This window comes from Pygoscelis adeliae, unplaced genomic scaffold (assembly GCF_000699105.1).
Source record: "Pygoscelis adeliae isolate BGI_AS28 unplaced genomic scaffold, ASM69910v1 Scaffold420, whole genome shotgun sequence".
NCBI lineage: Eukaryota > Metazoa > Chordata > Aves > Sphenisciformes > Spheniscidae > Pygoscelis > Pygoscelis adeliae.
In genome coordinates this window covers 674,724-702,721 of record NW_008823871.1, presented here as the reverse complement: position 1 = coordinate 702,721, position 27,998 = coordinate 674,724, and the positions used below count along the sequence as shown (strand labels likewise).

Genomic DNA, 27,998 nt, shown 5'->3' with positions numbered 1-27,998 from the left:
ATAAGAAATTCTCCCTTTTCCTCTTTAGAGACCTCTGCTTTTATAAAAACTTGTGGCCTACACCAAGTACCCTGGATATCAACCAATTATTAGACAAGAGTACTAAAGAGCTGAGTAGCTAACAGCACTCCCATTCTGGTGAGAGACAGCTTGAATTCTTACAAGACTAAAATCAGAGACTGTCCAGTCTGACTTCTTCAGTCCTGCATGTGGATCTAGCGAATCATCTGGGATCCTGGAGCAAATTTTGATGAATCAAGCTGACTATTCTCCGCAGATAGTGGTAACCAATCGGTACGTTGGACAGAACAGCAGAAATTTCCTCCTCCCTGGGAAAGATAAAATGATCACACGTGTTTGAGAGGATACGCAACAATAAATTCCCCATCCCTAGCTTTGAAACTTAAGTCATATGGAGTGGTTCTTTTCTGTTCAACTCACCCAATGTTCCCAATTTGGTTTTGGACAGTAAAAGGCAGTGAAGCAGATGGGTAGTTGGCAGATAGAGACAGGGTCAACTCAAACTTTGCAAAAGCTGTGGAAGCGGAGAACAAAAGCTTCACTCTGTATGCGAAATAAACACAAACAAAAAGATCAATACAAAATATTCAAATGTACTGCCACCACCTTTGAATTAGGTTCCGGAAGTGAAAACAGGTGATGTAATTGATGCAACAAGCTCAATAACTTCTGAAGAGTTCCAGCACAGACTAACAGTTACTTCATAAATAAAGTAATAAATAAGGTTAAAAGAACCTTTCCACTCTAATACTATCAGCATTCTAACACTGAGTTAGAATACAAAACCCCAACTTTCCTTGCAGAAAAAGTTAATACACACATAATTCACAGAACCTTTCAAAAATTATGGGAGAATATAAAGTAGTAGTCAAAAATATGTTTTCTAGTTAACATAAAATATTCCTAGGTGGCTAAAGTTTTCTGAAGTTTTAAGTAGGACTGATTTACCTCCAATTCCACAATTCTAAGATTGTTTCATGAATCCAACCCTATTTAAATCAGGCCAAATTTCTATCTAGCACAGTACTCTTGTCTATGACAATATGCAGGAAGGCCAAAGTTGAATTTTGTTGTAAATACGGGTAAGACCATCACCAAGGACACAATGCCCAGGAAGCAGATGCTTTGGGATAGCGTAAACTAGAACGAGCATAACACGGGTCTTTGCCAGGTAAATCTCCCACAATTTGCAACTTCCTGAGCACAGGCTGCTCTTGTATCTGTTTTGTTGACTTAACTAAATATAGCTTTTGTGGGATTTTTGGCATGTAGTAGAACACCACTCTTGCAAAGGGTACTACACAATTAGAATAACCTATAGGAACAGCATCAAGGCATGCAGAGCAAGGTTAACCGGGCACTTCTTAGTTAAGGACATACATCAATAATAGAAGGATAAGGTGAAGTAGTATTTATCTCGTTCCACTGGGACATGCCACAAAACTGGGAAGTACTATGAGAAAATGAAAAATAAAGAAAACTAAAGTTTAGTTTAAGTGCATTTGTCCTTCAGCAAACGATTCTGCTTGGCTGAAGCAAATAAAAGAAACAAAACACTAAGCTACAGGTAAACTCTTGGCTGTTTCCTTTGCATTGCTACACTCTGGCCTAAAGTTTTAAGTGAGAGAGTCAAGTCAAACAGCAAAGCAGCAAGGAAGGAGAGGTTATATGATAGTAAGGAAGTGGCCGAAACCAAGAACAGCTTAATTTCCGTGCATTTAAATATTATAGTGCAATTGTATTAAAATAAATCAGATTGTTGTTGAAAGTAGTGGCATAAAATCTCAGTTTCAAGACAACCAAATTGAAAGTATTTCAGTGTTTTGTTCCTGATTATCTAGAGACGCTCTCTGAAGGACTGGTGTAAACTCCATCTGAAGTTACTCACTTTGTGTCATTGATATCTGTCTTCAGAAGATTAAATTTTCCACCCCATCTCTCCAGAAATTCAATCTCCTCTCCTAAGATCTTGCAGCGACTCACCACCAAAGAGATGTCATGAAGAACCTAAGTGGGCAATCAGAAAAGCAATCACATTGGCACTCAGGCTGGTAAACTACGACACACTTGGAAATGCATTTATCCTAGAAAGTATTAAAAAAAAAAAAAAAGAGGTAGTTTAACTGCTATCTCAGTTTGGATGTGAAAATGAAATTGTACAAGCATAACAACAAATATACATTCTTTGCCCTAAATTTCTCCCTTCAGCTTTGTCAACAGGGGTACACAGACATGCAGAACACCAAGGTTGGCTTGGCAATTTAAACCATTTAGGAAGCAGAATGGCATTCAGCTCAATTCTTTAATTTCTACTAGCAGAAAAAAAAGGATTGTAAAAAATCACTAAGACAGGCAGACATTAATGCAGCAAACAAGGACGAAACCACAGCTTTTAGGACTCTTGCCTTCAGGGACAGGTACTTCCCCTTGCACCTCAGAATATTCATGAAGCAGATCTTGATTTGCATTGATGAAGCATTCATTAAGATGCTTTTGTTCTCAGTATCAGCCCTATTCTCTGTGACAGAAAAGATTTAATGTTTTTCCAGAGTCTTATAGGCTTTCCTGGAACATTACCTGGGGCAAGTAGTACAGTGTGGGACACTTTTCCTGCCAGCATCCCTGACTTTCAATAAACTGGAAGATGAGTCTTTGGACTAAACATGAGGAGGGTGGAGCTTTTTCCTCTGTAACACAAAAGAAAAACACGTTGCCAGAAATCTTTTAAAAGCCGTACAGTAATGCATTTTGCAGATAAACCACACATTTACAGATGTCTTCCCAAGAACAGATTATCAGGGCAGTTACTTTCAAGCTACTTGAAAAATCTTACCATCCAAGAGAGATTCAAAGTTCAGGCTAACTATCTTTCTGGAAGGATCTTCACCGAAAACATCACCATCTGAGAAGGAAAGGAAAAAACCCAAACAGTAGCTATTTCCATACTTAATTCTGGAGCTACAGCTCTTCCTTTTCAGAAACAGCCGTTCATTACATACTTTTCTGAATTTTCATAGACAGCACTGATAAACATGTTCAAAGCCATCGCTCTCAGCTTACACGCTCCTGCTGTAGTATGTTTTCTATCTCCTTTTAGCAGATCTTCACAAATATAGAAACTTTAGGTTTCCATTGTGTAACTATTTAACCTTTCAAATTCATAAAACTGAAACCTACCAATTTTGTGACTTACCTATTGGGGGTCCAAACACAACTGTGAGTTCAATAGAATCATAAAGAAAATTAAAGACTGCCCGCTGTTCACTCCATTCAGTAATCTCCCACTCAGTGAAGCTAAAAAGGGGGGGGAGAAAAACACAACCATCCTAAGTTTCAACCAACCAACACAATTATCTGAAGGACAAAGATCAGAGTATTAAGTGCACTTGCAGCTATTACCACATGATATACCAATGAAATTTTCACTTTCCAACAGAATGTAGGAATCTGTTGGGAACGCAAGCATAATACTATTAATTTTACATAAATGTTCATTTTGGAATTGGAAGAGTGTTGGATACAGAAAGACTGAACATAGAGTATCACTGCAAAGTTGTTAATAGAAAAACAGTGCATCACACATGGAAGTTCACTGAGGCTTTATTGCTTATCCTAGGCTGCGAGGAGATGGGCGTCCAAAGATTTCCCAAATCAAATAACAAGAAAAACCAAAATAAAAAACATTTATATACGAATGTGAGGCCCTAGAACTAGCTGATAAAAATAAAACCTGAAGGTCTTTTCCTTACTCGTATCTCTCCAGGAGTTCCTGGCAGCTTTTTTCGTTTTCCTTTAGCTGGTTCATCTGAGCAAGCATTTGCTCATTCTCAGTCTCCAGATCTGACAGTTCTCTGCAAAGATAAACCAACCACATGAGATGTAGCACACTGGTTGAAAAAACACCAACCCTCTAAAACCTGAATGTGCACATGTTATTTAAGGTCTTTAGATCCTCTTTGACATCTTACCTTTGAAGTTCCTCTTCTTGGGCTCTGAGGCTTTCCAATTCTAAGAGAAAGGGGAAAAAGCAATGAGAGAAAAGAGCAGCAAAGAAAGCCCTAACTTGCGCTGCAGTCACTGTTCTTAACAATATGAAAGCCATCAACTTGATGGCTGTTACTCCTACCTGGATACAGATACGCGGCCAACAAAGGTTATTAATTATTGAACAATTAATGTGCTGAATACGATAGCCAGCACACACCAAGTTCTAAACTCCATGTTTCCAGGGGGAGGAACAGTCCTTTTTTTTGTACTTTAACATCTGTGTAATTAGCTATATCCAATGTGGAAAAGAAAGCAGCAGTGTTTGCATCCATATCGGAATTAATGTATCAGGGTGGGTTTGAGTATCACCCTCTCCAGAATTTAAAAAACAAAAAGTGCCATTCAGCTGGTACCATTACCTTCCCCTAGGGTTTTCCCTTCTGCCATTTCATCACTGCAGTCTGCTTCCCATTCTTCCCAGTCAGAATCTATGGGAAAGAAGTTTCAGGTTTCTGCAGAACTCCCAGAATCAATACTTAGGTTCCATTTTATTTGTCTGTGGGTTCTATAAATCTTAGTATTTCAAAGCTAACTAAGAAAAATGTACAAAAAGCTGGAAGGGTATCTACCAAAACCCTCAAAAAGTAACAGATAACAAGGAAAACTCCTTTCATTGCGTTGTTCCAAAGCTGCTACTGTGCAATTTGATTTCTACTGAAGTAGAAAATTCAGTTGGAAGAAAAGGAGTGAAAATACACAGAGCATCGTTATGCAGCCATGCCAAGTACTGACTACAGCTTGTGTGAACACAGCTGAACAAGTTTTAAACCATCCAACTATGATGCTGATAAACAGTCCTGGAGTGCAAAGCTTAGTCTTGCCTACCTGCAGGATTGCTGGCAGGTTTTGCAGCCATTTTGAACTGCGTGCTGCCAGCAGCTGTATCATTATCGCTAGCAGATTTAGCCAGCTTGGTTACATGTTCATAGGCTACAATTATAACTCTGTATTTCAGCACAGATATACTCCTAGCTTTCGTATGATATGTAAGTGGCTCCCACAAGACAAGTTTGCAGACACGAATGAAGGCATTTAGGCCTAACAAATACTTGTAACAAAGGAATTGTAAAATTCCAAGCAACCACCGAACACAGAATCTTGAACTGACCCTTTAAACAGCAGCTCTGCAGAAACATAGAGAAATCAGCAAATCGGTCACTGGTTTGGACACACATACCTGCTTCCAGAGCAACAAGACAGCTCTCCGCCTCCTTGAGTAATTCATCCACCTTTTCTATTCTTGACTGTAGCTTTCCATGTTGTTCCTAAGATACAACAATTGTACTCAAGTCAATGACATTTTTTAAAAAGCTGAATTGTCTTCTGGGACCACCACGTGGATCTTTGCTTGCTAAGAAACTAATTAAAGAAGCTGATATAATCTGTCATTAGAACAAAGAGGCAGACTGACAAACATTAAGGCAGTAGCCATGCGTTAGAAAGTACTAGATACTTAACAGTGTATCTTCCTAATGACTTTTCTTATGAAGGGATGAGATAAAACACGGAAATAAATAAATTCCTAGAGCTTTTAACACATACAAATTTCTGATACCTGTCACAATGCATTACTTCTGCATTTCCTTGTTAGTTACTAATACTGACATTACTACAGTATAAAGAGCTAATTTCTGATGGCGTTTCCTTTAATACTCCCATTTTTCACTGTTACTTTAATTGCCAAAACCCTTAGGCAGACGGTTCCTATAGTGTAAGTGCAAGAAAGTCACTGTCCCAATGTTTTACATTTGCCTATAAATAAAAGGGAAGTACGTTTAATAAGAAGGAAACTTTCAAGCGAATGCACACTTACATACAACAATTAGGCCTCTAAACTTGACAGTCAAAGACGGACGAAATATGGTAGAAGTTCCTTTTTTTTTTAAAGGTAAACCTCTGCAGCCTTGTGGCACGTTACCTGCGCGCTCTGCAGCAGTTTGCTGTACAATGTCACTTTCTCATTGTGAGCCAAGATTTTACTCTCCTTGGTGAAATAGGATTTCATTTTGTTCAATTCTGCTCCGAAGCTCTTCAGCTGCAATGAATGGAAAATACAGAAGCAGAAGCGAATGGGAATGTGCAACAAAAGGTTGTTCAATCGACCCTTTAGACTCTTTGTCCCTTCTCTGCTCCTCCCAATATCCCATTTCTCTAGTAGCAGTATTACATGACACTTGCAAATCAAATCAAATTTAAGACTGGACAATCCCTGTTAATGCAAGTACAGTTGCCTACTAAAGTAACTGATTTTCTTTGCAAAAATCCAACAAGATCTTTATTCAAATAGGGAGCCGCACAAATAACTAAAGAGATGCTTTTACCAAAAACCAGAGCACGTTCATTAAGTACATCAGAGGTCTCTCATCCCAGTTGTTTGAGACGTATTTAGAACACTTGCCCCATTATCCTTAAGGAGGCTAACCGAAATGTTCACGGAAGTCCAGGCAGAACCCAAACCACAAGAAGTAAACTTAAAACCTGTTTTAACAGAGCATAGCTACAGATCATGCAGTTCAATGTTTTCTCCGACAGCTGTCAATCCAGAAGCTGCAGAGGAATGTACAAAAAGCTTTTTTCTATGATGTTTGCCATCTGCCTATTTCCACTGGGTGGTATAATTCTAATTGCAGTGTGTAGAGATTTGCTTAATAAGCTTCCAAATTTGTTATTCTTAGCTAAGGGTTCTAGGTGCTTTCATTGTTCGTTAAGTATAATTCTTCCTGAATCTAGTCAATAACCTAGCCTCGGTGATATCCTGTATCAATCTAATTATGAACTATGAAAAATACTGTCTTTTATAATGTTGACTCTCTATTTTCATTGAATAGATCTTTATTCTTGGCATTAGAACCACGGAAAACAGAATCTCGATCTACCTTCTCAATTCTGGCTGGGATACTTTTATAATGCTTCTGAGTTTTAAATGCGAATGTCTTTGGCGTGCTTTTTTGTGCCCGTTATCATTAGCATTCTCCTTTAAATACCCTCTGGCCTCAGCTTTTGGTTTGGCATGTGACACCATTGTTGCACTCCAAATCCTGTATGCAGTTTTATTTTTGTGTAATGACACGTATTTTCTGTTCATTATATGTCTTGCAACATCGCATGTCTTTCTGAACTAAATAAGCATTTCGGTTAATGGGCAATTCTGCTCCACCAATGAAGCAACAGAGTCTCTCTCTACAGTAAGAGCAGTTCATTTTTTCCTTCCAAAATTGCACTGTTTGCTTAGGCCCATCTAAAGTTTCTCTTCTCTTTTCTGCCCTCAACTAAGCGAAATTATCAACTTAAATTATCAAGTTTTTCTGTTTTATAGCAACATATTCCCCTTTAATATATTTTAAAGGGCACAAATCCTTGCATTCTTCTGACGTATTGGAAGTTCTCATAGCAGTTTTCCATTCAGAAAATATTTTGCCTTGTATCACCTACCTGCCTACTGTTATTCTGTGACCATTCTGGTTCTTATTTTATCTGACTTAACCTTACTTTTTCATTATGTAAGAAATGACATTATCTCTTCATGCAGTGTTACCTCTTCATCAGAGCAGGTTCTCATTACTTCCCACAAACTCTTATTCACATTCACCAGGAGTTGATCCTGGACGTTTGCATACAGTTTTAACCTGAAATGTGGGAAAAAAAGTTGAAAGAAAGTCTTGTTGCAACTGCACCGAGCACACACAGCAGCACATTGGTATTTATACAATTCATTCCCCTTTTCTAATTACCACATGGAAATGTAAATATTTTCATTTAGTTGGGTCTAACATTTTGGAGAGACCCTCTAAAGCCTTGATTAAATGGGGGGCCATGTTTGTTAACCTCTAGCACATAGTACAAAGTTCATTTCCTATAGTCGTCTTGTTGAGGGCAGGTCTGAACAGGAGGTAGAGAGCCAGAGAGCCAAAGAAATAGGAAGTGGTGCTAATGAGGCTGTGAAAAATCTTACTACTGATTTTGAATTTTATCATAAAACTTGATTTTGCACATAATTTGTAAAAGGCATAATGAATCAGACCAGAAGTGTCCTTCAGATAAGAAAATAAATCACGATAACTGTATTTCAATCTAATAAACAACAGATCGTAACCTGTTACGATTCTGCTTTCTATGTTTGATCCTTTTTGATACAATTTTAAAAGTTTTCTGATGTGCAACCGAAACACTTTATTAGTAAAAGATAAATTACTTGAGGAAAAGCAAATTTTAATTATCTTTATTATTATTTATTATTATTATTGCACGCAACCAGAGCTGAAAAAATAAAATTACTAATATACTCTGTGACTGAAAAAACACTTACTCATCTATCATCTGAGAAAGGGCCTGGCAATCTTCTTCATAAATACGTAGCTTGGGGCGATAAACATATTGGCTGTAAATAAGGTCTTCCGGAGTAGGTGGTGCACTGGCTGCACACTGGGGAAAAACAGAGGGAAAAATTGTGAAGAAAAAAAGATGCATATTTTTCAGAAACAGTAACTTCCGATCAGTTCATGTACAGAAACCAGCAAAAGGCCCGGAATCTTTATTTTTGCAGAACAGAAAAGAAAAAAAAAACCCAAACCCTCATGGAGGCAGCCTGACATACTTAAATGATTGTTTTCATTCTGGACTTGTCCTATTTCATTCTGAGACAAGTTAGTCATATAACCTTAGATAGCTCATTCCACTTTTATGCCCCATGTTTCCTCACATTTGAGCATGGACTTCCTTTTGGGACATATGCCTCATCACCAGAGCTCAAAAAAAAAATAAATTGAAAGAGGTTAACTTCCTTTTAGATGAAGACTTGAAAAACACGCGTACATTATCCAGGTAACAAGAGTGCTCTAGAATAAAAGAAGATAGCTATGCTTGATTCGGAATCGAAGTTCCCAATTTTCAACAAGTCTTAGGCACATCAAATAAATACGATGGGATGTTTCAGCAAGCTACCTATCTATTGAAGCACGTAAATAACTGACATTAATTCCATCCCTTCAGAGAAAGCTTTTAGGGGCTTTTGGGGGGTGGGGGTGGTGTTTGGTTTTTATCGGAGATCAGTCACTAATGAATGCTGTCAGGGTTTTGTAAGCCTGATGAATATTTAGAGACAGCTCAGTATGAATAAATTTGCAAACTGAAAGCGTAAACTAAACTGCAACTAAGATAGTACAGCATTTTAAATAAAAACAGAAGAGATTTAAAAGCCGTAAAGGAAGCAATTTAATTGATACAAATTATATTAATTTAGCTATGATTCTTTTTAATCAGTTTTCATTCTTTTATCATAAGAGTTTTAAAGAACTTTAAAACGGACAAGCCTTTTACTCGCTCTTGCTAAGTTGACACACAGAAATTTTATTCAGTCAGCCATGAGGCAGTGAAGAAAGGCAGAACACCACACCACCACGTGTGCCCCACAAACATATCAAACCAGCTGTGTGCGCTGGCTTTCTGCAAACTAACAAAACAAGGTCCGCAGTTGCACTCCTTCTTTCCAAGAAGATATCTAAATTTCTAATGCGAATATCCTACTGACATATTTGCCCTGACAATGTGACATCTTACAGCAGTAAGACTTGGTTATATAGGAGCCAGTTTTCAACTAATGTGAAGTACTAGAACGAATTTCACAAGTAAAGAATTTTCACAAATATGCCACTTTCCATGTGAAGAATATGATCTTGACCACTCCTTTTCATACATAGTAACTACTTCACTCTTACACTTATTACCATAAAGATGTATTAAAAATTCCTACCAAAACAGGTGTCCTGCTACCCATTTGGAAGAAAGAAGATCAAATCTCATTAGAACTTACTTAACATTGAACATACTCCTGAAAAGTTCTCCAGCACTCTAGAATAAGTACTGGCATAGAAGAAACTCCCAAACCAGTGTCAAAATTATGCAGACACTGCTAAGGTTTTCCACTTTCCAGGATGGCTTTTCCATTGTCCCAGTGCATCGCTGACTGTAAGTAAACAGCAGGAAATGGAAGTATTTGAACTAAATCCCCATATACTTTATTAAATAAATGCTAAGCATTGCAATCTTGCAAACAAACTTTCTCTGTTTATGAAACTTGAAACTTCTCCATGTCAGTATAATACCTACGTACAGAAAACTAAGCAGCTCATTCACACTACTTCATTGCATAAGTACCATTCCTTATAAAGATTATTTGCGAAATCCAGATGGATGAGACCAGCCCCAGCATCCAGCTAGAAATCCAGCTGGCTACACAAATGTGTACAAATAACCAAGTCTGAAACACTAGTCATAAGAAAGCTTATATGAAAATAAGGTGCCTTTACTGAAAACAAATTACAAGGCCCTGCTTTGAGGATGATTGCGAAGCAAGATTACTGCCTCGCCCAGCATCAAGTTACTACCAATGAGTGGTACTTGTCTGCATGCAAAAAACCAGTTGTTCCCACGTCTGCAAGAATTCAACAGAAACCTTTCAGGATGAGGATACTGAAACTGGGTTCAGGCAGAACAGACTTAAGGGGAAGAAATAAAGAGCAGTAATGTCACGGTGAAGCACTTATGAAGGAGAGTGGAACAGGTAGTAGGAGTGCAGAGTAGCATTTCAGGATTCTGATTTCAGTGGCTGATGGACATAGTAAGAAGATGAAGGGAAAAGGCCAGACTGAGCTTTTAATTCTTACTTTCAAACTTACCATCCTTAAAACAAGTTAAAAAAGCAAGAATTAGCATATTTATCCAAGAACAGATAATCCTGGATATATGGTATTTTGTGAAGAGACTGAAAGTTATTCTGTTTTTCAGTACTGAGGGAAAAAAAGCATCAGACTTATCAGAGGTGAACAAGGCAAAGAGACAAGAGGAAACATGCAGTGTCTGACACACTTGCCAAGGTGGAACTGACTTCTGGCTTAACTCATGTAGAGGCCTTTAGTACAGACCGGTTAGCTGATAAAAATTAAAAGGCAAAGGAATATAATTTAAGGTCAATTATATTATGCGCATCAAAGGACAGATACTCACACTGGCTGGAAGATGGCTACGCCGGGGCTTCTGAATCGGAACATGGACTTGAAGAAGTGTAAAAAACTCCCCAACTGTGATAACACCATTCTGAAATTTCTGTGAAGATTAGGAAAAACATACAGATAAGTACACTTTTCAAGCAAGAATGCTTACTTGCATATACGCATGCAAGCATTTTTACTGTTAGGACAAGAAGTTAGCATCTTTCAGCTATTTACATACCTCCCGTAAATTATCTTCACAAATGCTATCTGTGAGAAGCTGGGACTCCATCTGACTGCTTCGCTGAACTAGCCAAAAAACAACAAAAAAGGGGGGGGTGGATATTGCTGGCGTTAATAATATTCTTATGGAAATATGAACCTAAGCTCATTAGCTCTAGAAAAAATGCAATTTTAATGTAGAGTTTGACCTTTATGTGCGTTTCCAGTGCTGAATGAAGTAACTGAGGAAACAACTACTTGGGACAAATAAGGAGGACTAGATTAAGAATCTAACGTAAAATAAAATCTGTGTCAGAGCGGTAATGAAATGAGAGAGTTCACTTTTCTGTGGGAGGAAAGCCATATGTAACATACTAAAAAGTAATAAAACTGAGAGACTCCAACCAGTTCACAGAGGGCATCCTATGTAGACAGAGACCAAAGTGCATCTGAGCTGCCAGCAGCTTTCAAGGTAAAAACATGGCATTCAAGTTCTGAGCCAACAAGAGCTAGTTTCTCACTCAAAGGAAAGAGCCCAACTTCTGCTGGATAAGGCATATGCTTTCACGATTGCAGGAGGTCAAAATTGGAATCGATTTTGTAAATAGAGACAAAATACCACTTACCAGATGATTGGCAGATTTCTGCCTCATTGTTAGGTATCAGCTAATTAGCAAGAGCTAATTAAACCTGGGGGCTGAATCTGCTTAGAGCCTGACCCTGCAATGCCCTCTGAGGAGTCGTCTTCCAAGAGCGCAGTGCTGAGACACGCAGACTCATTCTGCGTGGAACCAGCTTAAAATCACCCCTGGGCCGGCAGAGTTTGGGTTGGGACTTTGCTCTGTGCTAAGGTAACTAAACTGCCTCATCAGCCCAACTTGCCCTTGAAAACAAAGCTGTACTTAAATTCTGCTCCTTTTTCTTCCCATCTTGGTTTTCCTTGAACGGCTTGGACTCTTAGCCAGAACGTAAAAGCATGTTGACGGGCTGGGTGGGAAACTGTGGCGCAGACATTCAAGGCCTTTCCCAAATGACATATATACTACAGGTGAGGCTCTTCCTTGATTAAGCGTAAAGAACACAAGGTTTGAAACCATTACCGCAACGGAAGTCTTACTTGTTAACTCTGTGTCAGCCTTAACAGAATCCAGAGAGCTGCTGGTGCTGGCATGAGTACAGTCAGGGCTTTTAGCTGATAGATTCGGAGGATCTTCACCTTCATGAACTACTTGGCTTTGAGACACAGCGCCAAAAGTAACCTAATATTAGTAAGTTTAAAAAAAAAAAAAAATTGAGAGTTATATGAAACAATACAATAATAAGTCGATCAGTAGTTTATTGTAGCTGTTTCTTGACATTGAGAATTGTTTCATTTTTGGTCGGCACATTTTATATCTAATCAGCATGACAACCCAACGTATGGCTAGTTAAGCCATTTCCTACGATGACATATAGGAAGTAAAGCTGCAAAATCCTTCATTCATTTCTCAATCAAAGCAGTAGCCACCACAGCACACCCTTCCAGCTTTTGGAACTAGAAAGTTTCTACTGATGATGTACAAACTTATTTTTAAGGGCAGATTAACGTTCCATATTTGCACAGATTTTCTTGATTGGGCTGCGATTTGTGCTGTCTATAAAAAAGCTAATTTAAACTAAACATCCACGTTTGGATTTTAAATAATCGCTTTAGGCCTTACTCTATCATTGTACCTAAGCAACAACTAGCAAATAGTTCAGTTCAGAGGACTAAGAGTATTTAGTCAAGAAAGAATTAAAAGGATACTATGGAGGGAATTATTTAAAATTGACATATGCCTTACTCTGTCTGTTTTGCACCGTTCAGGAAAGTTGCACACATCAACCTGATTCTTCTATTTTGGCAAAACAATGAAAAATACAGGGGACAACATAGCAAAATGACAGCAAACTGGCGGTTAAGGGAAACAAGAAAACCTACCGATAGATCTGCTTACACCCCAAAATTTAAACGGGAGTCCTGTTAGTGTTCACTGTATCCTTATACTGAGTGATAAGGCTCACCTGCAAGTCTTGGGAGGCCTCACCATTCAAGTTTTCATCCCTCTTGAGCTTCTTTGGACTTTGAAGATCCTCCTCGTGTTGTTCCAAAGCTCTTTTTGTGTTGTTGCAAGTTTTTGTCTCTTCAAATTGATCCTTTTCATTGTGGGAGATTTGTTTTTTGCTTATCTCATTGCAAACATTTTCCACAAGTTCAGAGCTTACAGATTCATTTGAATCCATTTCTTCCAGGCAGACGGGAAGAAATTCTTCTGCTATAAACTGAGAAGGGCTGAAGTTCTGCCTACTAGACTTCTTGTTATCTGGGGTTTCACCAGCGTTTACACTTACTTCTGAAACTGGTGCTTCTCCTTTGTCTGAAGATTTTGCCTTTATGTCTTGTATGCTAGAAACAGAAGGATTTCTTCTGTTCGGTAATTTAGGCTGGAAGATACCTAGAGGGACATTTATTCCTTGATATTTATCCTTAAGTGCCATGCCTAAATTTGCATCTATGGGAGCAGCTCCAGATTGAAGACATGTGTTCTCCTGCTCTTTGGTATAAAATAAACTATTTGGTTCATTTACAGTATTTTTTCCTAACCTCAAGGTATCCTCTGGCTGAGTTGATGATTTGGGCAACTGGTCAGAAAAAGCAGTTTCAGAAACAGAGAGAACTGCAGATTTCCTTCTAATATTTTTCAGTTTTGAACAAACATTTAAAATACCTGATAGTTCAGGTGCAAGAATGGGATCTATTTGATCTCTTGGACCGTCACTGACCAAAAGTTGCTTAGTTTGTTCAGAGTTTATGTGAAAGTCTTTTGGAGGTCCCTCCCCTTCAGCTGACGGCCCCTCATTTTCCTTTGATTCCTTGTTAGAAACTGGAACAAGGCTTGCTTCAGCCAAGCCTAAATCTGTAGCTAAATCTTCACGTCTAGATGAATCACCTTTCAATACTTGGTTTCTCTGAGGACTACGTGCATCTGGAGAGCCCGTTGAAGAATCTGGTTGCTGGATGGGAAGTGAAACACGGGATACCAAATCGCTACTTTCTTCACTGCAATCCATGGGCCCATTACTTGGAAGCTTGAAAGATACTCCCTTTGATTTCATTTTTTCTGGCTGTATGAGATCCTGCTGACCGTTTACAGGGGCAGAATTATCCGTGGGGAGGTCAAGATCCTGTGGTGCCCGCACATCCATAGTCTCTTCTGGAAGTGAGACAGAATAAACGGAATCTGGTGGTGTGCCACTGTGGACTTTGATAGCTCCTTTCTCACTAGGAAACGCCGAGGCTGATGAAGCAGAAGAGGGAATGCTGGGCTTATCCTTAGATTTTGTATGATATTCACCATTCAGGTCTTTTGTATGCAGGGAATCTATTTCATCTCTGCAAGAAGACAACAACGCACTGCGCGAGTCTGGTTGCTGAGTGCTTTTATGTGACACTTCTTGGTTCTCAAATCCATTAAGATTGTTATTAACAGCAATAGTATGAGATGCAGTTATTTCCATATCATCTTCGTTGTGGGTAAACTGCAGGAACTGCAGAAGTGGCTGGAATGGACTCTCTGTCCTGTACATCAATTTCACCACTTAATACAGCTGTATGAGTTTTAGTGAGCTCCATATCCTCAGCCAAAGTAAAAATGATGGTTTTGCTATCTGAAACAGCCTCCTGTCCAACCTGCTTAGCCAGGTTTAATCTATCCTCACATAAGACTCTTTCAATACTTTCATCAACAGAGTGAGATTCGGTCATCTCCATGTCAGCCTGGTAACCCGTAAATATAATTGTGGAAGTTAAAGGAACAGACTGATCGGGTTGCCTACCTTGCAGAGAATTTTCTTCCAAAGCTACATTATGGGTTTTAGTGATTTCCATATCATCCATAGCAAACACAGTAGCTTCGTTATTTGAAAGTGCTTGCTGTCCAACCTCCTTATCCAAGTTCAGTTTATCATCACATACAACTTTTACGGTAATTTCATCAGCAGAGCAAGACTTGGTAGTGTCCACGTCAGCCTGGCTACTTGTGAACGTAACAGTTTTAACAGGATGAGCTGAAGAGACAGAATGAAGCCCTACCTCATTTTGCAAGACCATTTCATGGCCTATTGCAGCCGTATGGCTCTCTGTGATCTCCATGTCATTATTCTCATTGTTCAGTGAAAATAAAACAGTCTTTTCCCCTGTTGTTCCCTTCAAGCTTTTCCTTCCAGTCCTTTTAGCCATGTCAAGCATGCCTTGAGATGCAGCCTTTTCCATAGATTTGTCAACTGCAATAGTATCGAATCTACTTATTTCCATGTCATCATTGTAGGTAAAAACACAAGTTTTATCTCCAGAAATTAAGGATATGTCATCATTTGAACTTTTACACTGCAAAATTATTTTGTCTGCTGAAACTGTATGACTTCTGGTGATGTCCATATCAGCATCTTCTGAAAATATAGTCGTTTTCTCACCTGCAAAAGGCAAATGTTTTAAACCAGTCATGGTTAACATTTTCTTGCCAGATGCCAAGGAGTACACATTGCACGCAGGCTGCTCCGGACCATTTCTTGTCATCATGACCCCTTTTTTTAAGGACATTATTTTATTTTCACCTTGAACAATGTGTCCAGGTACCATTTTTCTTTCTGATAAAACAGGATTGGTGTTGTGATCAGGAACCATTACTGCACAGTTTCCAGTCAAGTCCATGTTTTCACCAGAGGGAAACACAACTGACTTTTCTAAAAACGAAGGCAATTGGGAACTTCCCTTATGTGGTTCAGACGTATTGGCTAGCAACGGCTCTTCAGCACCCCTCAAGTGCAGGCCATCAACTGAGTGAGGATTTTTAAAATATTCTTCTGTAGAAACTGTTTTACCAATTGAAAAATCTCTCTCAGAATCTACATGAGTTGACAATACTTTGTGTATTGCCTTCATAGTATGGGGTTTCTCTTGCCTGTCTGAGTTTTGGCAATCTGCTTTTATTCCTAGTATTGTTTCAAGTTGTTCATTTCCTTTCACTCCAGAGGGAACAGGCTCATTACTGGAAATAAATGAACCGTTTGGAGGCAAACGAGTAACAGTTTGTTTATTTGTGTTCATTTTCAAATCCCCACATTCCATTGCTGCAGTCTGACTTGTGATATCTACACCAGAACTACCAGAAAACTGGAAGGTCTGGTTTTGCAGAATTTTGGATCGTACATTATTTTGATTATGATTATTCTCGTATTCTTGTCCTGTATTAATAGGAGCAACATCAAAGGCAGCAGGATGGGGTTTGGTTATGTCCATGTTTTCATCATCTGAAAACCTGCCCATTTTGTCATTTGTGCAGGAAACTGAAGCGTTTAGAAGGTTTTTTCCCAAAGGTTGAGAAGCTCGATTATCTAAAGGTGTTAGACTCTTTGCAATGTCCCTATCACCATGTGCTGGGCGTCTGTTTTCTGCTAGTGAAGAGTTTGTATTAACTGGCTTTTCTAAAGTTTTATGACGTGAACTGTTCATTTCTTTAGTACTGTCATTATAGAATACATCTGTGTAATTCCCAGTAATTTCCATGTCATCACATTTAGAAAAAACAACTTTTTGACTTTGCAAAGACACGAATGCACAGGTGTTGGTGACGATATTCTCAGGGACTTCTCTCTCTTGCTCTTGTAATGAACACGCGCTCTTTGCACAGGAACTTGGACCACTTGCCTGAAAGTTTGTTTTTCCAAGCTTCTTACTGACCATTATCATCTCAAGATCTTTAGTATTCATTTCTATAGCCTGGCTTCTTTTAATATTCCCATCGATACTGATCACCTCAAGATTTTCCTTGTCCATATCTAAAACATTTGCACCTTCACTGACATTTCTGTTCTGGTTCTTTCTTGGAATTATTTTGCAATGCATTTGTTTTGCTTCTGCAGTTATCCCATTGCTTTGATCATCAATGACAACAGCATGGCATTTAGTTATTTCCATTTCTTCCTGTTCATTTAAGTTGGGAGATGTAGATCTGTTATCAAGAAAGTGAGGTTTGCAGGTGACAGAGGTGGACGCTCCAGCAGGAGATTCATTTTCAACATTCTTTCCATCATCCTCGACAACACAGGTTTTAGTCAAGTCCATATCTTCCCCTGAGAATATTACCGTCTTCTCACCTGGCAGAGAAACAAGTTGAGAGTTTGCTAGTCTGTGCTGAAGTCTACTCTTAGAAACACCAGTAGACACTGAATTTGTACATGAATCAAAACCAACATCCACTGAAGCAGTCCCGTGATCTTGGGTCACTTTTTCAATTCGTTCATCTGAGCCCAAAGGTAGTTCAGGCGCACTATTTTTATATGGCACAGAAGCTCCATTATCTAAAGGTGTTAGACTCTTTGCAATGTCCCTATCACCATGTGCTGGGCGTCTGTTTTCTGCTAGTGAAGAGTTTGTATTAACTGGCTTTTCTAAAGTTTTATGATGTGAACTGATCATTTCTTTAGTACTGTCATTATAGAATACATCTGTGTAATTCCCAGTAATTTCCATGTCATCACATTTAGAAAAAACAACAGTTTTATCACCTCGGAAGACAGTCTCGGAAGAAATGGATCCTGGGATGGCAGACGTTGTTCTGGCCTCTTGTTTAACAGTTCGCAGCACTGCAGGATCTCGTCTGTCTTCAACATTTACTATTTTCTCGCCTGTACAAAGTTGAGGGTCCTGCCCAACAATTAAGTGCTGATTAGATGCTTTCTTTAATATAGAATTATCTAACTCTGTGGATGGGAAATCCTTTTTGAAGTTTAGACTTTGATTCCCGACACTGGAGAAGGGAAAAGACATTTTTGCAGTGTGACTAGTTGTCATATCCATTCCATCATCTGCAAATGCCTCAGTAACATCCGCACACAGTAATTGCTCTGGTGGAGCTTCACAAATACCAGAAAACATAGCTTTAACATCAGATGCCTGGCATTTTGTCATTTCCATTCCATCATCTTGCCCTCTAAACACTTCTGTTACATTGCAGGTGTCCAGTGGTTCATGGGAATATACAAATTCCACCGACGAGCGTGCCACGTCTTCTGAGACTTGTGAAGGGACAAAAAAAACATTCTCTTTTTCAGGTCCCTCAATAGGATTGAGTGCCTTTTCGTTTGACTTCAAGCTCATCAGAAATTCATTGAAATTTATTTTTTTTACCGTAGCAACATCTTCCTTCTGCTCAAAAGATGGGCACGGATGGTTTGTAGGGTCAGAGAAAAAATGAAATTCTTTGCTCATTTCTGCCTTTTCGTTGTTAGAGTTTAATCCAGCCAGAAATGATGTGATATCTATTTTCTCAGTTTTATCAGTTTGAGTGTTTTTCAGGTTACGTGTAATCACTGCAGTGTGACTAGCTGTCATATCCATTTCATTTTCATCTGAAAAGATGAGGGTGGTGTCATGCCTATTTGTTCTTTGAATGGCGTTGTCCACATCATGCCACTAAAATAAAAAGGAGGAAGAAATTACAGTTACTGACACTTAAAACAAATGATACAATGGTTTATTCTATTTAAAGCAAAAGCCAACTGATGCAGTCCTAAGGTTATAGCTCTAGCTTTACATCTTTTTTTCTGGAAAAAAAAATTACTGATTTCAGTCCTCCTCGATAAGCAGTAACACATTCAAGGGAAGGTTGACGACTTAATTATTACAGCATATCATATTTAAATGGCTTTTTTTGAAAGAACGTGTCTCAGTTTTACTGTTGGGCAAAGATTTCATATCTAGACATATCTTGGTAAGCTTGGAACAGTTACTGAGTCTTATGGATCAGTATTTTCTATCTCTCTACAGTGTGGTTTCCACCTTTTTTTTTCCACCGTAACTGCAGGTAAAAACCTTGCCCAGCTTATCATGCACATGCCCCAAAGCAGCAGCACCAAGTTGGAAGTTTTAAAAGATGTTTCTGCCACTGACTAGGGAGATTTTAGTCTCTTTAATAAAGAGGATTTACAGTTTTAAAGCTGTAGGAAAAAATTGGCCAGTAACAAGATATATTATATTTTATCAAATATAATGAATATCTTGATTAAGAACAGCTTCATGTTTACTTCAAATTACATATGCTGTTTTATAAATGCAAGAAATAAAATATACTAGAAGCAGCACAACCATATACATTACCCAAAACAAGGAGAGACAGAGTTTCAATCTGACCTTTAGAGCTTCATGGTATATATCTTCTCATCCACACTAGATTTTAACTGGGTTTCTTTGTTTTGGTTTGGTTTTTCACATTCATTAACAAGAACTAACATGTTTTTAAGGCATATCTTTAAACCTAACATAAAAGTGAGAAGCCACTGCAGTAAGAGAGACTGTTCTGACAATTGCTTTGTTTAATAACACAGTGCCATAACATCATGACTGAAGTGTAACACAGTTCAGGATTTCTGTGCAATTGTGTCTGTGAAGGTCTTAGCTAAGAATTTGGTGCGTTATTACTTGATTCAGCTGAAGAAATTCAGTTACCTTTTCATGCTAATCATTGCAATTTGTCTAAAGCTTTTTAACAGCAGGAACAGAGAGTACATTTGTGCATATCCATTCTACCCACAGAAGAAAAAAAATACATAAGCAGAGAGTAATACATGAGGGAAAAAACCATAATCAGACCTATCTGAAACATAAGCTACTTTGCATATTCTTAGATAAAAATTGAAAAGAATGGAGGAACTAGCTCAGGTACTGAAAAATTAGCAAGCAGTTATAGAAGCCGGAGTTATCAATACTGCAGTATTATGCCTATCAATTAGGAAAAGACTTCAAAATATAGATTAGCTTTCAGAAGAATTTTATGTGAAGACAAGGATTTCTTTTTTAGGCAGTTGAGTTACATTTTTCATCTTCACTACACAAATTATTGGAATATGTTTTGGACACTGATATTTTCAGCACCAAAAAAAATAAAAGCCTTCATATACCTCAGTCTGCTGCACCGATGCCTGGATAGGGGCATGAAGCAAAGTGTTCATCCCTGTTGAAAGAAAAGGAAATACTCCATTTGTTGCGCTATTTTCTTATTATTTTATCCACTGAGCTGAAGATCTGTGCACTCGTTTTACAAATACCACTGAGTAAGTAAGTACAATTAAAACCAAATATATCCTGAAAAATATTTTCAGTACTCCCTTCAGCGTGTGGAAGAGCCACCCATACTTCTACAATACAATGCTTGTAAACAGCTTTACGGGACAAAGCCCGTTCATGCACTAGTCATCTCAGTCAGGGAGATTGTTCTAGGCATGTTAAAATTATTCAAACAGAACCAATAGTTTTGAATAAGGATAGTCATTTTGTTATTAAATCTATTTCCAGACTCACCAGTGATCTCACACGGAACAGCTTCAGGTTCTTCATTTCTGCAAAAGGTGGGTTAGTTAAACAGTTTGTTAAAAGATTTCAAAACAGAAGGCTTCAGCAATATACTGAAAAGGCAGAGAATTCTGTTGCATAGCTCACACGGGACTGGACAGCAGATACCAGACACTACTTCTGTGTCTTCAATGTATTCTAATCTGAGTTGCAACCTTATTTTCCCATGAGATTCTCTCATCTTAGCATGCCACAAGCCATTGTTCAACATACAGATGGCATTTTAATTCCTCAGTGACAAGTAAAAAGAAGAGAAAAGAATAATTCTTTATTTTTTACTCAGACCTTCCACTTTTAGTTATTCATTTCTCTTTGGGAAACTGAAGTTGTGCTCCTAAAGCCTGAAATCATAGTTCTGTACAACAAAAAGCCAGACACAACGACCACCTTGTGTGGTTTTCCATCTAACTTGTAATGCCTTCTGCTCTCCACTGTTTTATTGATTGCTCTTTCAAGACCAAGAAACCTTAGCTAGAGTACTGATTTTTATTTTTATATATATGCGCGCGCACACCCCCCCATATATATATATGTTACTATATTGGGTTGATACCTTCAAAAGCATGAATTAACTAGTTGTACATAAGCTGTCTCCTTGTGATACATTTTAAATGTAAGAAATTCCCCTTCATACATAGAAACTGCCTAAATCTGTTATTTTACTTACCAGGTCATTTTAATTTTAAAAATCCCATCATCGTGTTTTACCTAGACAAGAACTTTGAGGCCAGGCTAACACTTTATCTACCTCTGAGGGAAAAAGTTATAGTAATAAATATTGAAGACTATGTCTAGCAGATATGGAATCTGGTAGGTCTTTCCTGGAAAACATTCCCATGCAATCAGCTTTGGAAGGAAGCACTTTCAAGCCATAATTGTTCAGGTATTCAGAAACAGCTATCTTTTTGTGAGTGACCAACACAGCTATATCCTTTTTTTGCTGTATCCCTTCTTTCACCAATCAAAAGCACTGAGCAATTTTATATCTAAATAAATACATACGCTGCATTTCTTTGAGGAGTAATATTTTGATGGTTCCACATCATGTGAAGAAATGTATTGGCAGGACAGAACTCTATAGTCATGGGAATTTTTTTTCAAACTTACTGATTAAGCAGGACATCATTCCTCGTATCTGCTGCACACTCTAAAAATAGTAAGAAAATTAGACATTACAATGTGAGAAGCATGATCAAAACATTCAGAGACAAGAGTAAACTGCACAGAAAAGAATGTTCTGAAGTTCTCACTCTCAGTGTGCCTTCTTATCATGGCAAAAACCCAGAGAAGCAAAGTACTTGAAAATGCATTAGCTTTTCAGAGTCTTCCTAGGTAATCTTTGACAGAGTGAATATGACATTCTGCTCAGCCTTCTTTTGATCTAAATCCCCACAGCAGATTTTGTTCTAGGTGCATTTTGTCTAAGAAAATAATTCCTTTTCTGAGCTACAAGGTCCACAATACCAGTAACTAAGGGATTTTCAGCCAGTCCATGATAAACGGCTGACCACATTGTTCCTTACCTGTGACTGACAGGCCTGACTTCTTCAGTTCAGGCTAAAAGCTTGTTGCTAATGGTCTGCAAATCCTATCAGGAGAAGAGAAAGGAGTTTTACCTGTACTTTCTCTCTCTGACGTGTTATTCTTAAGATCTCGCTGGAAGACTCTGCAGCTAGGAACAAAAAAACAAAACAACCCAGTTTTTGAAAAACACAAGACCATCTGTTTTGAAGCAAAGAAAAAAAAAAGTAAAAAAAAAAACCAGCCCTAATTTCAATCTTTTCCACATGGTATGTCCTGAAATGAGATATCAAAAGCCAGAAGCTTACTGAACCCAACCATATTTTCCAGCAGGAAGATGCTATTATCATACTTAAGATGGAAATCACTAAAAAACTTAATAGGAAACAAAAATTCCTGATTATATTAAATTCACTGAACCCTTTTTTTCTAGCTAGGAAGAGAAGATGAATAATGGCTCTTTTAGGGCTCAATATCAACTCAATATAACAGTCACCGGTTTGCCTTCACTGAATACTCACAAACGTATGTAAACAGCAATTTTAGGGGGCACCAGATTATTACCCATAGCCTGCATTTTATGCTTAAATAAAGGATGTAGATCTGCATCCTTCAGATCAAACTTACTTTATGGTGTTCGCAAAGCTGACACGACGAGAGTTTTTCCTACGTTTTTCTATATTGATATCCTGACAATAAAGAACACAACACTTGGATGTACAGAGAACTGTTCTTATCCCATAAGCCACAATAAGCATAGCTTTTCAAGAAACAAAACCAAACAAAAAACCACACCCCCCTCAAAATAATAATCTGTAAGCCCAACAAGTACAACAGATATTTACCAACATCCTTAAACTACGTCATGGTTCTCCAACTTTTCCTGACATAAAGACACCCATCTCATAAGAAGTAGGATCTAAAGATCACTTTGTGAGAACAGCCTGGTTTCACACACAAGAGGCAGAATACCAGTTATAAGGATTTTTGTCTGGCGTTTGTCTGGCATACTAGGGAAAGTATATGTAGTTGCTTAGCAAGAGAGTTGCAGGATTTTTTTTCTTTAGTTTTCCATTACAAGAACTGAAAAAAAAAAGTAGTAATAATGGTTTGTCTTTATGGGAGAAAGGGAAGGATTCATGAAAGAATCAAAGTCACCATTTTCCTATAGAAATGTTCAAATGGTGTCACTGACTAGATGATCATACTAATGCAATGTTACAAGGTATGTAATGATGCAATATTACAGGTACTGGAAAGCTAACTCATCATACCACTGCTGTGCAGTTGTCTGCAATAAGCTTCCCTAACTAAACAGCTCAGTGTCAGGACAGTGGAACACTCGTTGTTTAAGAAAACACAAAGTATTAACATACCAGGCACTACCCGTTATATGTGCACGACTAACAAAGCCTGTAAAATACTTAATTTTTTAAAAAAAAAAATCATGTCAGCAACACAAGCAGTTATGAATGATGTCTCACTGCTGTATATGATAGTCTTCTGTTGCTCATTAGCAGTACAGTCCATCATTGTTAACAGGTATTACAGTTCAAATGAAGACTGCGAGCCGCTCTTCATACTCAACCCAGTTTTGAAACAGGTGCGTTGTGCATAAATATTTCAGGCTCATATTTCGTATTCTAAAGAAATTATTAGAGGCTTTTTCACTGAAAGCCTTATATGCTAAAAATGAGTTTTCAAGTTCTGTAATCGGCAACAAGTAAATCATATAAATATACGATGCAACTAGAACATTAGTCCATAGAACACACCCTAGGTAGAAATTGCATTTAAAAAGAAATCCAAACTGAACAGGCCTATACTTACAATTTCTAAGAAACAACAGACACTATAAACATGAAATATATTCTGTATGTATTTCTGGAAGAAAGTGTTTATTTTTTAGCTTTTATTTAAATAAATTGGCAGGCTGGGGTTTTTTTCAGATGTAAAACCATCTTACTGACTACACCAGTTTGTACACTGGTGGATCAAACTGCAAGTGAAATGGACTACAGCAGGAGCAAGTTAGGCCTATTAATCTCTGTTTATTCCTTTTTTCTTGATAGAAGAAATATTCTGATGTAAAATAGAAGTATAAGAAAAACTCAATGAATTTCTTATAATATTTAGTACTCCAAACATCCTCTTGAGCAGTTATTACAAGAGTTTTTACACCTGCATTATTCTAGTGACACAGTTTAATCAGCGACAAGTTGAGGAACAAACTGAAGAAGTTAAGAGCATTGGCAAGAAAGGACTTAATAGACCTACCTGTGTCAATTCATTCCCATTTCCCAGATCATCAAGAGGATTTCGCGGAGCCTTTAAAATCTAAAAGAAAATATGACAGTTGAGAAGATCAGCTCCAACTACAAGAACTGATTACTTGGCTGGAAAGAGTTTATAAGAGCCACCGGTGCCCCAGTCAATCATATCAATCTAATAGGCTCTTTCTTTGCTTTTGGAATGCTTTTCTTCAACTGTGATGAGAAAACAAGTTCCTCCTTACAGCTTCCCTTTCTTTCCTTCACTCACTCACATGGTTTTCTTTTGAGAAATGCCTTAAGTTACTCACAGAGGACAGTCGCTTCCCTCTGATGTGCTCCGTATTATCACTGGAGGAGAAAAAAGGGAATCAGGTATTAGGGCATAAACTTGAACCAAGATGTATTTCTTGAACAGTACTGCCACGTTTTTAAGGTTAATAAATTGATTTCTCCCTTGTTTTTACAATTGTGAAATTAAAGAAACAAACTTGCTTGGAATAGAGCATTCATTCCAGCACTAGTTCCCAAAAATAAGCTTTGGAAAAGTCAGCAGATTGCCCTCCAAACCCTATGGTCAGTTAGTCTCCAGACAATCCGCTGCTACGAAATTTCCTCAGAGCTTTCCTACACACGATCAAAGAAATGCCCTGTTCTTCTTCTTCACCATGGAAAACACATTTCATTCAAGAGATCCTGAAGTGCACACAGGGATTAAGAAAAGTTTTGCCTCTAAACGACAATATTTGTATTATACCACAATAAAATTCTTAGAAGGTTTCAACTTACTTTTCCATGTTAGGGTCTGCATAGATCTTGTCCATTTCTGAAGGATGTGCTTTTCCTATAAAATACAGTACTGAAATCCAAAAACATTAATGAACCTCAGTAAGAAAACTGCATAAAACCACAACTGGATACTAGCCTTAGACGCTGTAATTTTTCTCTCCATCTTTCTCTAGTCACAGAAATGCACTGAGGTGTAATAGGCCTCTCAAGTCCACGTTTTCCTGTTATAGATCATATTATAAAACAATCGTGCTAACAGTTTAAGTCTCACTGGTTAGACAGCCTTTTATTTAAAGTTAAGACTCTGGTAACTGTTGGAGATAAATGTGATCAAACGTTACACAATACAAAGTTTGCTAGTTTGCTCTGACACACAAGACAATTTTTCAGTCTTGGGATGAGGGAACTCACCCCAAGAATATCATATGTCAATGCAAATAACTCCCACTAGCGCAGAAAACTACAACACTTATCAGAAGTGTTGCATAAGAGGATAAAATGAATTAACCCACACTGACAGGAGGCCAGTGCTAACACAGACTTAATATTGCCTAACATTTCTTGTAAACCCCAACAAAATTCAGAGCTTTGAATACCAGGTTAATATTCCTCATAACTTCAGTCTCCCATGGACCTCACAAAGACCACAAAACAAAAGTACTGCAGAATCAACACTGTAAGATCAATACACACAATTTTCTGTGCTATTTCCTAGATTTGAATGATGATCTTTATCTACATGCATCACTCCATCAATAACTACGCAAACTATACTTACAGGAGAGCTATAAGCAACCTGTCAGCATTTATCACGTTACTTTGTTCTCCGCTTGCTAAACCTCAGCCAGCAACGTTGTAAGAGAAACCCTTGCCTAAGCAAGGATTAAGTGATTTGTAAAACTTACAATTAAGTTTCACAATCAGAAAGAGAGAGATCTACGCAGAACTGCTCAGCTTTTGCATTTTACAGAATCACAGGCTCTCAGGTCTGCAGGGACTCCTGGAGATCATGTCGTCCACGCCCCTGCTCAAAGCTACAGCAGGTTGCTCAGGACATTGTCCATTCCAGGTCTGAGTATCTCCAAAGAGGAAACCCCACAGTCTCTCTGGACAACCTGCTCCATCCTCACTGCATTTGTTTCCTCCCTTATGTTTAAATGGAATTTCTTGTATTTCAATTTGTGCCCATTGCTTCTTGTTCCTTCACTAGATACAACTGAGAAGAGCCTGGCTCTGTCTTTTTAAACCCTCCCATCAGGTATTCATACACATTGATAATTTCCCTCCGATAAGCAACATCCACTGCTCTCCCCTTGTCCACCAAGCCAGTTACCTCATTGTAGGTGATTTAAACCACAAACTGACTCTTATTTTCCAAGCTAAAACTAAGCCTTATGTAGGAAAAAGAAATCTCTAGATTTAGCAAAACGCTAAATCACATAAAATGCTATTGCATATTATTGGGATATTGCTCACAAGGCAGAGCAGAGTTTGAATTACAGGGGGGAGGGAAGAGGAACAATCTTTTCAGAAATATCAGTTTGCTCAAAGATGATGTTCAGGCAGGGCAAGAAAGCACGATGAGAAAACTTAACCAACAGATTTTTTCCAGTAAACGTCTGTTTGCTTAAACAGAAAAAAAAAGCACAATTTTGAAGACACCATTAGATGTGAAGGTATAACAAATAAGAGCCAGAGAAGTTTCCCAGAATGGCATTGTACTTGGACATAGAAGCTGATTTGATGAAACGAACTTTATTAATTTTTTATTTTATTTTTGCAGAGTAATTCCTCTCACCAAAGACGTAGCAGGTTTACGTTAGTACCAGTCAAAAAGGTAGCCGGAGAGGCCTTGGCTTTCAGGCAACAAACCCAGGACACTGCTTTCAGGCAGGCATCCCCACGGTGGCTCCCCGGCCAGCAGCCTGAATGCTTTGGACATAAGAGCTGCTGTACTGGATCAGACTAAACACAACAAAGGAGTGACATAAAAGATGGCTGTGCATACAGGTGTCTAGGGAAGAGCAAAAGAACAGAGCATGGCTATAGAAAGCCTCCTTCGGTCTGCTAGGAGTCTGCTATTAGGAGGTCTATTAATCTGGAATTCATGTCCCAATCAACATGCTCGGTAGTCATTCTCTAATCCTTCTTTGAACTTATTTACATATCTTTGACCTACAAGCATATAGCAGTGAGTTGAAATGCTTTGTTATTCTCTTTATCAAATATAAGAATAAAAAGAGGTGCTTTTTCATAATTAAGCACCTCTCAGTTCCACACTGCAAACATGAAGAATCATTCCATGAATTTTTTTCAGTTCATTCATGATCTTACAGACGCCCATCCAAGCCCTCCTCGGTCTTCCCCCCCTTTAAGAGTAAGGATCTGCGTAGTCTCTCTTTACGATTCCTTTTTGTTCTCAAGCTGTCTCCCTCACCGTCCCCGGTGTTGTTTCCTTTACGGCCCTGACAGGGCTGACAGTCTGGGAGCACCGTCCAGAACGACCTCCAAATGCTCATTTACGCCCCGGCGTCACTTATATCGGCGTTTTCCCAAACGTGAATTGCTTCGCATTGATCAGGGCCGCATTTATCGGTCGGTTTATCAGGCGATTCCCCTCACGCTTCGAGCCTGTCCCCGACTCCAGCTACCTCAGGTGAAATCTCCTCAGGCCCGGGCTCGATGCCGCTCAACCCTCTTTCCACCTCGCTCCTA

The 27,998-nt window shown here is 38.4% G+C and overlaps 1 protein-coding gene across 1 annotated transcript; it reads right to left on the bottom strand.

The window, feature by feature from the left end:
* Positions 1-223: 223 nt before the first annotated feature.
* CASC5 (cancer susceptibility candidate 5) lies at positions 224-25,318 on the bottom strand. The gene is made up of 26 exons (XM_009333917.1): positions 25,284-25,318; positions 24,770-24,845; positions 24,502-24,561; positions 22,852-22,913; positions 22,320-22,375; positions 21,811-21,850; positions 20,653-20,690; positions 20,253-20,305; positions 14,986-18,768; positions 13,320-14,843; positions 12,383-12,535; positions 11,296-11,358; positions 11,071-11,169; positions 8,375-8,490; positions 7,604-7,694; positions 5,987-6,103; positions 5,246-5,333; positions 4,428-4,496; positions 3,990-4,029; positions 3,771-3,872; positions 3,215-3,315; positions 2,855-2,923; positions 2,599-2,708; positions 1,910-2,028; positions 442-564; positions 224-329 (listed from the first exon to the last, which is right to left on the bottom strand). The coding sequence occupies exons 1-26, from the start codon at positions 25,316-25,318 to the stop codon at positions 224-226; spliced, it is 7,293 nt and encodes a 2,430-aa protein (XP_009332192.1).
* Between the last annotated feature and the right edge of the window lie 2,680 nt (positions 25,319-27,998).

Excerpts from the sequence above, each read along its gene's own strand:
- CASC5 (XM_009333917.1), bottom strand. The coding sequence starts at position 25,318 with ATGGACAAGATCTATGCAGACCCTAACATGGAAAA. Across the intron at positions 12,536-13,319 it reads AGGCCTCCCAAGACTTGCAG|GTTACTTTTGGCGCTGTGTC; the intron begins GTGAGCCTTATC and ends TACTAATATTAG. Across the intron at positions 7,695-8,374 it reads CTTTCTCAGATGATAGATGA|GTTAAAACTGTATGCAAACG; the intron begins GTAAGTGTTTTT and ends CCCACATTTCAG.